Genomic DNA, 10,432 nt, shown 5'->3' on the forward strand with positions numbered 1-10,432 from the left:
GGACACACAAAGGCCGCTGCTTGAGGCATTTGATGTCACAACTAGAACAGCACTCGGTAGAGCGCGTCCCTCTGACAGGCTGAACAGTTTACGTTTTGTATCCCACTGATAGGCTGGAAACAGCAATAATGATAATGATGATGATAACGATGATAATATAAATAATAATGATTGTTATTATATTAAATGAATACAGCCACAAGGAAACCATAGGCATTTCCATTCGGAATGGATTCGAATAGTTTTAATGTAAACAATTCAGGTACAAAACTGAGTCACACAGAGGGTCTCTCTTTAGAGCATCGCGAGGCATTTGGCTCGAGATCGTGGAAGGGTGATGTGTTAAATGATGAGGAGACACCATGGAAGGAAGTAAGGTAGAAGGGGCTGGAATTGTGGCTCAAGGGCTTTTGTTGGTGTTTGAATGTGCTCAAAGAGGCATAACCTTGGCTGATTGCCAATCGGCACCAACTACATTTCTGGATAGAATCAGCGCCATGTCAAGGAAGTTCACAGCCAAATAGGCTGCTGTCACGCAATCGCCAGTTACCCTCTGTGTTCACCGACCTGCAGCGTGAGGCCGCCATTGGAACATAAGGGGGTGGTGATGTAACTGCTCATCCTTGCTCTTGGTCCCAAAGTGGAAAGATTCGAACCTAAGACCTTCAATTACCGCCAACACGAGGAAACATGCCATCTCGGATTACGAGTATGTTAACTGTCGCTAGCTGTTGGATTGATAAAGAAGCTGAGACAACCAAAAAAACAAAAAAATGAGGTCACACTTTACAAACATAAGAACAAGAAAAACACAAGAATTAAGCTGCTTGAGAAACCAATGCACAGTTGCTGGTGCAACTGCTGTGTTTCTGTGAGCAGTTTTAGGAAAGCACTGGACCAAGTATACCAGCAGTCTTCTACAAGTCCATCAAGATGCTCATATAGTGCGGTACAAGAGGAATTAAAATGGAACAAACTTTGGTGTAAAACAGACCTTAGATAAGAAAATAAATATGCATTTTTTTCAAAAATCAGAATATACATTTTAATAAATAAATAATCAAATAAGTTAGGATATTAAATATTTATTACATTGCTCGGGAGGCGTAGGAAGTGGCGATAACTATAGTCACCATATGTGATTGGGTGGTGTATACACTGCGGGCCAGAAATTTTTTTTATGGAGAGGAGCAATTTGACACCCCCACACCCCTACATGCGCAATTGTATCATGGCAGAGTTATTGGCCACACTGGTGGCAATTTTTTTTAAAAAGTAGATACCCTTTGTTTCATGACAAAATCATAGTATTTGAGATTGGCAGTTCAAAGATTTGCGCCATTGTGTTGCAAAGTCGGATAGTTCTGGATGTAATCTCGCACGTCTCTCTTGTTAGTTGGATGCCTCATCAAACTGAGTGATGTCAGAAGTTGAAAGCATTGGTGGTCAGGATGCTCCAGTGAGAATGGCTTTTTGAGAGGGTAATGATGTTATCCTCCATAACGCACCAAAGATGCAACACTTCAGACCCACGAAACAGACTCTCTACCCTCACACGGAGACAATTATGTCTGCTAGTCTCATTTGATGTACTGTTTACTTTGGACGCAGAAGCGCATAATGTCAAAGACCGATTCTTTGCGACCACCCTAATGTTTGGCGCATGCTTGGATTGTGTACTAATTGGGGTTCAGGTCACGGGTGGAGCGTGGCGTGCCGAGCCGTTGGAATCTCTTATTGAGGAACCCGTCCGTGCATGCAAAGTGACATATGGTTGTGCTTTTCCATCCAACTTTCTGACTCATATTTTCGCTTTTGTGCAAAATTCCTTGAATAGGAATAAAATAATTTTGCACAAAAATCACGCGAAACAAATATCAAATGAAAAATCATTTCAATTGACTTATTAACTTGCACGACTACTTTTCTACTGTGTGGTTGAATGGTTTTCGCCAGTGTACATAACTTTACACATAAAAAAATAGATTGGAAACAAATCGTTTGCAGCACTGGAGACTGCACGGAGGCGAGCACAGTGGCTTCTCCACATCATGCTCCTTTGGAACCTGCTGCCTGTGCGTCACGTCATAATGCTACACATGTTTGCGTGACCGACAGGTCATTAGCTCACCAATCAGAGCCATCTGTCTCTCTCTCTCTCTCTCTCTCTCTCTCTCTCTCTCTCTCTCTCTCTCTCTCTCTCTCTCTCTCTCTCTCTCTGCGCTCCAAACACCTCCAAGCAAATCTTTTGGAAAAATACGAGGTATAAAAATAGGAGAAAAGAATAAAATAAGTCGCCTCGACATCTCTGAAAGTATATGTACAATGGTTCAAAGGAAGGGTGCAAAGGCTGCTTAAACTAGATATTAAAGTTTATGGGTTTGGGGACATTATACATACTTCCCGTCAATGATGTCAAGCCAAGAAACTGTCGAGGTACTAAAATCTGAGCTTCCTTAGGTGATCATATTGCTGGATGTGGAGATGGTGTCCACAAAAGGAGTGCTTTCATCAACTGAATGTCCCAACCTTCCCAACCCACCATCCCCATGATTCCCCACCCACTCCGCCACCCAATTATCCCACCACTCATCTAAGCCTCAACACTCCCCATCGCGACACCTTCTATTCTAGCAACTAACCAGCGTAATTTTTTATCAATAATTTAATAGAAAGCTCGGTCCCTAAAAACCACCTCATAATGATCATTTGAAATAAAGTCACAATAGAGGACAGGTGCTGAAAGAAATATACTCTTATGCAATCAGATAACACATCAAACCATGCAGACACAAGCTGCAGCAGACACCTGGATGCTGTGATAGTCATTGTTGTTGTCCAGAAAAGCAGAGTTCACAAAAGATTTGGGTCTGCAGCATGGGTTGCTTTCTCGTGCTCTACTAATCGCTGCATCGCTCTTTGCAAGATGCGAAATTACGACATCATATGTTATACGACGATCCTCGCATGTTCCACTGCAAAAACCAAAGTCTATCACTTCGTCTGAGTCAAAACCCAGGCCGAGATCGCGGACGGCCACCAATCGTTGCTGCAGTTTGCAGAAAGGGCTCTTCAGTATATGTCGTCTCCTTTTTCTACGAGTCCGACCGAGCTTGCCTCGAGGACGCTGCCGGGAATGTCTTGACCTTGCCACAGCCCGTGGTGTTGCCGCTGAGCCATGAGGTTTGTCCATGAGTGGTACTGGGGTAGTACAAGACGAGATAAATTTTTGAGCTTAAAGGTGACAAAGGAATAACCTAATACTGAAAATAAATGGGATGGATTCTGATAGACGGATAGGCAACAAAGTAACAACAAAGTATGTGGGGAGTTTGGGATGGTTGAGAGATTGAGGTGAACATGGTGGGGGAGAGATTGGGGTCGAATGAAAAACTAGTCTTGATTGGTGTTGTTGAGTTATCCAATTTAGGAAACGTGGAATTTTACTGCATTTATATTTCTCCTGATTATTTTCATCTGAAGGTCAAGGTTGCTTCGTTCCCTCTAGTATTTAGGAATTTCATAAACAAAACATTGGACAAACTTACATAAACTGAAATTGATAAACACACCTTGCTCAATAAACATAAGATGGTGGAAGCCGACATTCCTGTATGCACATTACTCAGGTGCTGTTTATCAAAGTTTGTGAGCTGTGTGGTTACTGTGCAAGGACTTAGTCATAAAGAGGGTTTAATTTAGCTACCGAGGGAAGGAATAGACCAAGCACCTCACCAGAAGCAATTGAGTTTTGTGGTGTAAGAGGCACTGCGACAGCTTTGGCCAGAGCCCCCTCGGCAGGCCGATTGTGGAGATAGTCGACAGGGGAGGTCAAGATGGAAGAGATCAGCAAAACAAGGCACAGGCTCAGCGCACACAGCGCTCTCCAGCTGCCGTGTTCCAGGAAGTTCATAGCCGAACTAGGGAGAAGTTCCGGTCACCATGGCATTGGGTGCCCGGAGGTGGATGCTGAGCTAGCATGCGGGGTGGTCTTGCTCTTCCCGACACTCCTTGCTGGTGTAGTAGTCGTACGAAAATGTTTCTTTGTGCTGTGGGGAACCACACCATTACAGCCACTGTAAGCCTCATAATAATAATGTATGCATACGTGGACATAACTAGCACACACACACACACACACACACACACACACACACACACACACACACACACACACACACACACACACACACACACACACACACACACACACACAAGTTTTTCCTTGACCAAGAGGGAATGATCCTACACCAGCGGTTTGGACAATATATTCATCTTCCTGAAGGTAGTTTCCAGCAGGCATTTCCTTGTAACATTGGACCAGAGACCATGTTTCTGTTTCTGAAACTTTTTGAAAAGGGATTTTTCAGCTCAGGTGTGTGTGTGTGTGTGTGTGTGTGTGTGTGTGTGTGTGTGTGTGTGTGTGTGTGTGTGTGTGTGTGTGTGTGTGTGTGTCAATGGACTCCACATGTGCTGCTACTTTAGCACAGAGGGTTCCTTGCATTGTTATCGGGGTCATAAAGAATCAACTACATCCAAGTTAGCGAGGCCCTCATTCTCTCAAAAATACCTAGAGCGAAGAATGATCTGGCACCCGATGGAGGTTAATGGCCGGAACGGATTGAAACAAAGCTGTTTCGCAAACATTATGACTCAAAACGTGCTCTCACGGTCGGAAAACTGAACACTGTAAACAACTTCTCCAAGCATTTCCACTCGCAAGACCACCTTCCCACCGCTTGCTGAAAAGTCATCCAATGTACAACCACCTCCATTGCACCCACATCTATACCCACTTCACCTCCTTCCTACGACTCATCATACATCTTCCATTCTCATTTACCGGTCTCTTAACTTTAACCATATTCCTTGTAACATTGTAACAACTAACTGTTGTAAATGTGTATATTTGTGACAAAAATTTCAAAATTGATCAATTGGTGTCTTTCTGTTGCAAAAAAAAAAACTTTACAGTGTGGTCCGGCAAGGTGAAATATGGTTACAGTCTGTCCCACAATAATTTTCAAGTGCACAGTGCGTCCTAGAAAACATCCCTTGGTGGAAGCATCACCACTTTAAATTGGCCACCGAAGGTGGGCCGAAATGGGCACTCCCGCTAGTATAGTTAAACGCCAAAAAGGAATGTGGTTGGCCATGCGTTACGATTGTTGAAAAAAAATTCCAAGTAAACACGTCTGCCCCAGACGTCACAAAAGGATGGGAGAGACATCACGGAGGCGCCGCGTCGGAGTGTGCAGGGCAGAACGCCTCCCGATCCATCAAGGATTTGAACCCCTGGTTCATCCATCAGTGTTCACATGCGAAGAGCGAATACGTGGGTCCATCCCACGGGACGTTCAGCTCGCAGATACACCAACTCGTTTTCAGGCGCGCACCCGCTTCGTTTGTTCGCGCCGTGGTTAACCGAGCCGTCATCTTTCACAAGCCGAGAGACGATTTGCAAAAAAATCATGTTGAGCTTTCATCAGAGCCCTTGAAGAAGCGGTGAAAAGCCGACGTAATTGAAATGACGCGCTTGCGAAATTTGCGCAATTGCGAAACGCTCGCGGAGCGGACCTCGGAGAGAAAGGGTTTGCGGTTTAGACCCTCGAGTTAACGGAAGCAAAATGAAAACTCATTTTCACTCGATTCCAACTCACCCTTCCCCCTGCCCATCCTCTTTAAATAACCTGAACATGCTCCAGAGGAGCTTGTTCGAGATTATCGCGTCCGGCGTTGACAGGCAGGTGACGCCGCGCGCGTGTGCGGCGCGGGACGCGCTGGGACTCGCGCGGGACTTGCGCCGATTACGCACGTTGCTCTCGGAATGCGAGCGGAGGCGTCGCCGGGAGGAGGGTTCCCCCCATTCCCTTGCACTCCCTAATCTATTTGCCACCCCTACGCCGCCTGACAGGCAGACGAAAACACGGTAAATTATGCTGTTTCGTGACCACCCCCTCTTCTTTCTGCGCTCATGATGGCAATGCGGTCAACGTATCACACGCAGCAGGTACATAGCAAGTTCGTTTTCTTTTCTACAGAAATACCAATCTACCAATCCACCAATATACCAATCAAAGCAAAGAGTAAAACCATTCACAGGAGGCTCAAAGGAAATTTAAAGATATAAATTAAAAAAAAAAAAATCCCATCCAAAAGCAGGTCTCTCAAACTGTGTTCAGGGGCAAAAGGAACTTTTCAAAGGTTTCCTTTCCGCAATTATAGCGGTTCCGTGCTGGCGAGGCTGGAACGTGCCGCTTGCACGGGGTCTGGGCCAGCAGGGGTCCAGGAGAGGGGAAGGGGGTACTTGTAGCCTGAGAAGCAACAGCCCGGAGCACCGAGGGAGCCCCTTTTTGTCGGCAGTGTTTTTGCTCGAACTCGGAATAGTTCACATGCGGCCACAGCGGAGGTTTGCAATGAAGCAGAGAAACGACGAAAGAGTTAGCGACGCGGCCCGGGTTTACATTCGTTAACATTCACCGGTCGGATGGTGGAGGAGAGTGCGGTTTTCGCTTTGCCTGCATTCAATTCGTGCCACGTTCTGCTCCAAGGGCTCCATCAACCCTGAGCTATCATTTCCTTGCGGTACAACCCCCATTTCTCTTTGTTCCACAACTGTAATACCGCCACATTCTATATAACTCTCACGTCCATTCGCTCACTCCCAGTCACGTTCAACATGCAACTCTCACCCATCTTCACCACCTAAGCTCTTTTCTTTACCCATACATCTCACCCTCATCACCCCAACCTTTTGTGTGGTGTCTGGAAATTTAAGGATCTTTTCACTTGCCTACCTGTCATTCTTTTCACCTCTTCTTTTTCTCACCTTCGTGAACTCCATAATCTCCACACTCACACTCCTTCAACGGCTAAGCCTCATGTTAATCCACACTCCCGAACCCTCATCTTCACCCCAAAATTCTCTTCTGTCTTTCATCCCCTAAATCCTCACTCTCCTTAACTCCATTCTTTCCATACGTCCTCCTTCAATCCATAATCCTCATTTTCACCCACACTCCGAAAACCTCTTCCTTTACCTTGCAAAACTCTTCTCTCATTCATCTCCTAAACCCTCATCCTCCTTAGCCTCACAACCTCCACACTCATCCTCCTTCAATCCACAATCCTCATCTCCACCCACACTCTGAAAACCTCCTCCTCTACTTCAGAATCCTCATCTCTCTTTCATCCCCTAAACCATAATCTTCCTTAACCCCTTAACTTCAACACTCATCCTCCTTTTTGTCCACATTCACAAACACTCCTCCTCTACCCCAGAACTCTCATCTCTCTTCTCATTCATCCTCTAAACCCTCAGCTGCCTTCTCCGCATAATTTTGACACATCCTCCTTCAATCCCCAAACCTCATCTGCTTCTACACTCCCAAACCCTCCTCCTCCACCCCAGAATCCTCATCTTGCTTTCATCCCCCAAACCCTCACCCTCAGAAAGATGTAGCTTTGGAAGTGAGACCCTTAAGCAGAGGATCCTTCGCCATATTTGATCATGATTTGTGGGAATGACACCCTTAAGCAGGGGATCCTTCCCCATATTTGATCATGATTTGCGGGAGTGAGACCCTTAAGCAGGGGATCCTTCCCCATATTTTATCATGACTTGCGGGAGTGAGACCCTTAAGCAGGGGATCCTTCCCCATATTTGATCATGATTTGTGGGAATGACACCCTTAAGCAGGGGATCCTTCCCCATATTTGATCATGATTTGTAGGAGTGAGACCCTTAAGCAGGGGATCCTTCCCCATATTTGATCATGATTTGTGGGAATGACACCCTGAAGCAGGGGATCCTTCCCCATATTTGATCATGATTTGATTTGTCGGTTTGTTTTTCTTTGCCATATATTCAAGGAGATTGCATTAATAAATATTTTATAATTCACTCAAAGCCGTTTAATATGAACCAACTTCAAACACATTCATCAAATTACAATAAGACGCCACCGAATCATCTACCACCCAGAACACCCTTTCAGAACACCCTGCTAACGCAAGACCTTTGCAGATCTCGTGGTTATATCGGCCGCGGTAACAGCGCACCTGAAGGACTCACGCTTGGTAATATCGTCAGAATTAGATGTTTGAGTCGTTGCATGTTAACAGCCACTGATGATTGCGAAAAGTGCCTCTGGTAGACTACTACACAAGCCCAGACGGATGCATGCAGATAGGATAACTGTGAGACAGACAAACCGGCCAGCCAGTACTTACCTAGGACAGGTATTTGCAGGTGATCCTGCGATCTCTCTAATCGCTTCTTAGCGTCCTGCGACCCAGGCTTAATCCGCTTGGACTGGTCCTCGAGTCAAGGTTGCAAAATGAAGTCCGTGAGGCCGCAGCCAACTCTTCAAGTGGCGGAGAGGTCATCAACTCAGAATGGGGTGATCGTGAAAGGTACGTTTAAAGGTCTTGCAATCGACAAAGAGCGTCAACCATCACCACGCCTTCTCTCTTCAACAACCTTGACCTCTACCCTCTCGTTTTCTCGACAATGAGTGCTGCAGTCTCGTTGTCACGATGCGCAAACCTGTAGGAGTAGAGAGGAGAAAGTGAATAGTGTGTTTGGTGGGAGAAGGTGAAGGTAGAGGAAAGGTGTTGATCATCCCGAATATCACCCCCATCTACAAAGTCATCTCCAAGTTGAAACGCTCATTAAGATTTCACATTCTTGCAAGCCCGGCAACAGTCACCAATTAGATGGTTGGTAATTCTACCGGAGGGACCCAAGTTTGGAAGCTCACCTGTGCGGTCGCACGTACTGGGAAGGGCGAGCGCGAGACGTGGAGCCACTGTTCGGTGGGTGCAGTCGAGGGGCTTCTCGTACTCGGTGTGCAACACTGTCTCGGTATAAGTGGGAGGTTAGGGTGTTCCGGGAGGAGGGCAATGGGATTCGGGGTTGCAAGGAAGAGGAGGCCGCCGTACGGGTGGGGTGCGAGGGAGTACGCGAGTGGGACGTTGCGAAAGGCGTGGCGGCTTGCTCGATAGGAGGCGTAATAGGAAAGGAGAGGAGGATAATGGGGTTAGGGAAGCAGAGTGGAAAGGATTCAGGGGGTCAACATGTGGTCAGATGGCAAATTCTATTAACATGCGATGTTAAACTCTGGAATATTCAAACGAGACCTGTTAACCGAGATGATAAAGGAAGGTGGGGAAGGATCGGGATCAAGGAGAGAAGTCTGAGCGAAGCAACACGACAGGTTGTCTCTGTGATGCCCCCACGCACCAAACATCATGAAATTGGAAAGGGCATAAATTATCCTGAAAAGTCATCCTGAAATCCTTCGCTGTATGCAGTTAACTTTCCGATGGTCGTTTCTTCAGCCCACGCTGCTCAGATCAAAGTGAAGTTGAACCGAGCTGTTAGCCAGGCATCTGACTCAATTCTAGATGAGTAAAATGCAGTTCTCCAAGTAGAAAATTTTGGTGAACATTTACATTCTCCACACGCCAGTAATCGTACTTGGGGAAACTTTGGAATTCTTCATTAGGACATTTTTACATGTTTTGGAAATTTTATGATGCCAGAGAGTTAGTTACAAAGTTATGTTAATTGTTGCCTTGCTCACTCCCTATTCACCAACGAGAACCTCCCCCCCCTCACTTCATCCACCACCACTACCTGCTACTGAAGTTAGCCAGAAGGTGTTCCACCCAATCAGACCCAATGCTGTGGTCCAAGTACTGGTGAAGTGTAGCGTATAATCAGCATTGCAAGCTGCATCACCTGATTGAAGAACGTTTTAAAATAAAGAGAAAAAAATCATTTATCGACAATGTACACATATATATATATATATATATATATATATATATATATATATATATATATATATATATATATATATATATATATATATATATATATATATATATATTTTTTTTTTTTTTAAACAAAAAAAATTCACCCATGGCTGAAGGAAGTGGTTCACTTTGTCATTTTTAATATGAAGTAGGTAAAGCCTAGAAACGAACAAATCCCATTGGAATTATCCTTTTGAATTACCCACTAGAATTACCATTAAGAATCCTTGAGAATTACCCTTTAGAACCCTGTAGAATAACCTTTATAACTCTTTAGAACCCTGTAGAATAACCTTTATAACTCTTTAGAATTACCCTTTAGAACCCTGTAGAATAACCTTTATAACTCTTTAGAATTACCCTTTAGAACCCTGTAGAATAATCTTTATAACTCTTCAGAATTAGCCTTTAGAACCCTGTAGAATAACCTTTATAACTCTTTAGAATTACCCTTTAGAACCTTGAAGAATAACCTTTATAACTCTTTGGAATTACCCTTGTGGAACCTTTTAGAATTACCCTTTAGAGTTACGCTATAGAATAACCATTTAGAATTACCCTTTAGAACTACCCTTTAGAATTACCCATTAGAATTACCATTTTGAACTAC

At 44.7% G+C, this 10,432-nt stretch overlaps 1 protein-coding gene across 2 annotated transcripts; it reads right to left on the reverse strand.

Moving 5' to 3' along the window:
• Window positions 1–212: 212 nt before the first annotated feature.
• Window positions 213–8,960, reverse strand: GDNF (glial cell derived neurotrophic factor). Of its 2 annotated transcripts, XM_085870836.1 has the most exons (4): window positions 8,763–8,960; window positions 8,233–8,548; window positions 3,736–4,049; window positions 213–3,201 (listed from the first exon to the last, which is right to left on the reverse strand). In XM_085870836.1, exons 3-4 carry the CDS (start codon window positions 3,911–3,913, stop codon window positions 2,777–2,779), a joined length of 603 nt encoding a protein of 200 aa, XP_085726962.1. In that variant the 5' UTR covers window positions 3,914–4,049; window positions 8,233–8,548; window positions 8,763–8,960; the 3' UTR covers window positions 213–2,776. The 2 variants fall into 2 exon arrangements, with proteins under 2 accessions (XP_085726962.1, XP_085726963.1); XM_085870837.1 differs by lacking the exons at window positions 8,233–8,548; window positions 8,763–8,960 and adding an exon at window positions 5,661–5,899.
• Between the last annotated feature and the right edge of the window lie 1,472 nt (window positions 8,961–10,432).

Source organism: Eptatretus burgeri, chromosome 2, assembly GCF_056783735.1.
Source record: "Eptatretus burgeri isolate ZD-2024b chromosome 2, Ebu_testis_v1, whole genome shotgun sequence".
Classification (NCBI taxonomy): domain Eukaryota; kingdom Metazoa; phylum Chordata; class Myxini; order Myxiniformes; family Myxinidae; genus Eptatretus; species Eptatretus burgeri.

What these genes read in the sequence shown, in the direction of transcription:
- GDNF (XM_085870836.1), bottom strand. Translation starts at nt 3,913, where the DNA reads ATGAACTTCCTGGAACACGGCAGCTGGAGAGCGCTGTGTGCGCTGAGC. An exon ending in ACAAAACTCAATTGCTTCTG is followed by an intron (nt 3,202 to 3,735) that starts GTGAGGTGCTTG and finishes GTACTACCCCAG; the next exon opens with TACCACTCATGGACAAACCT.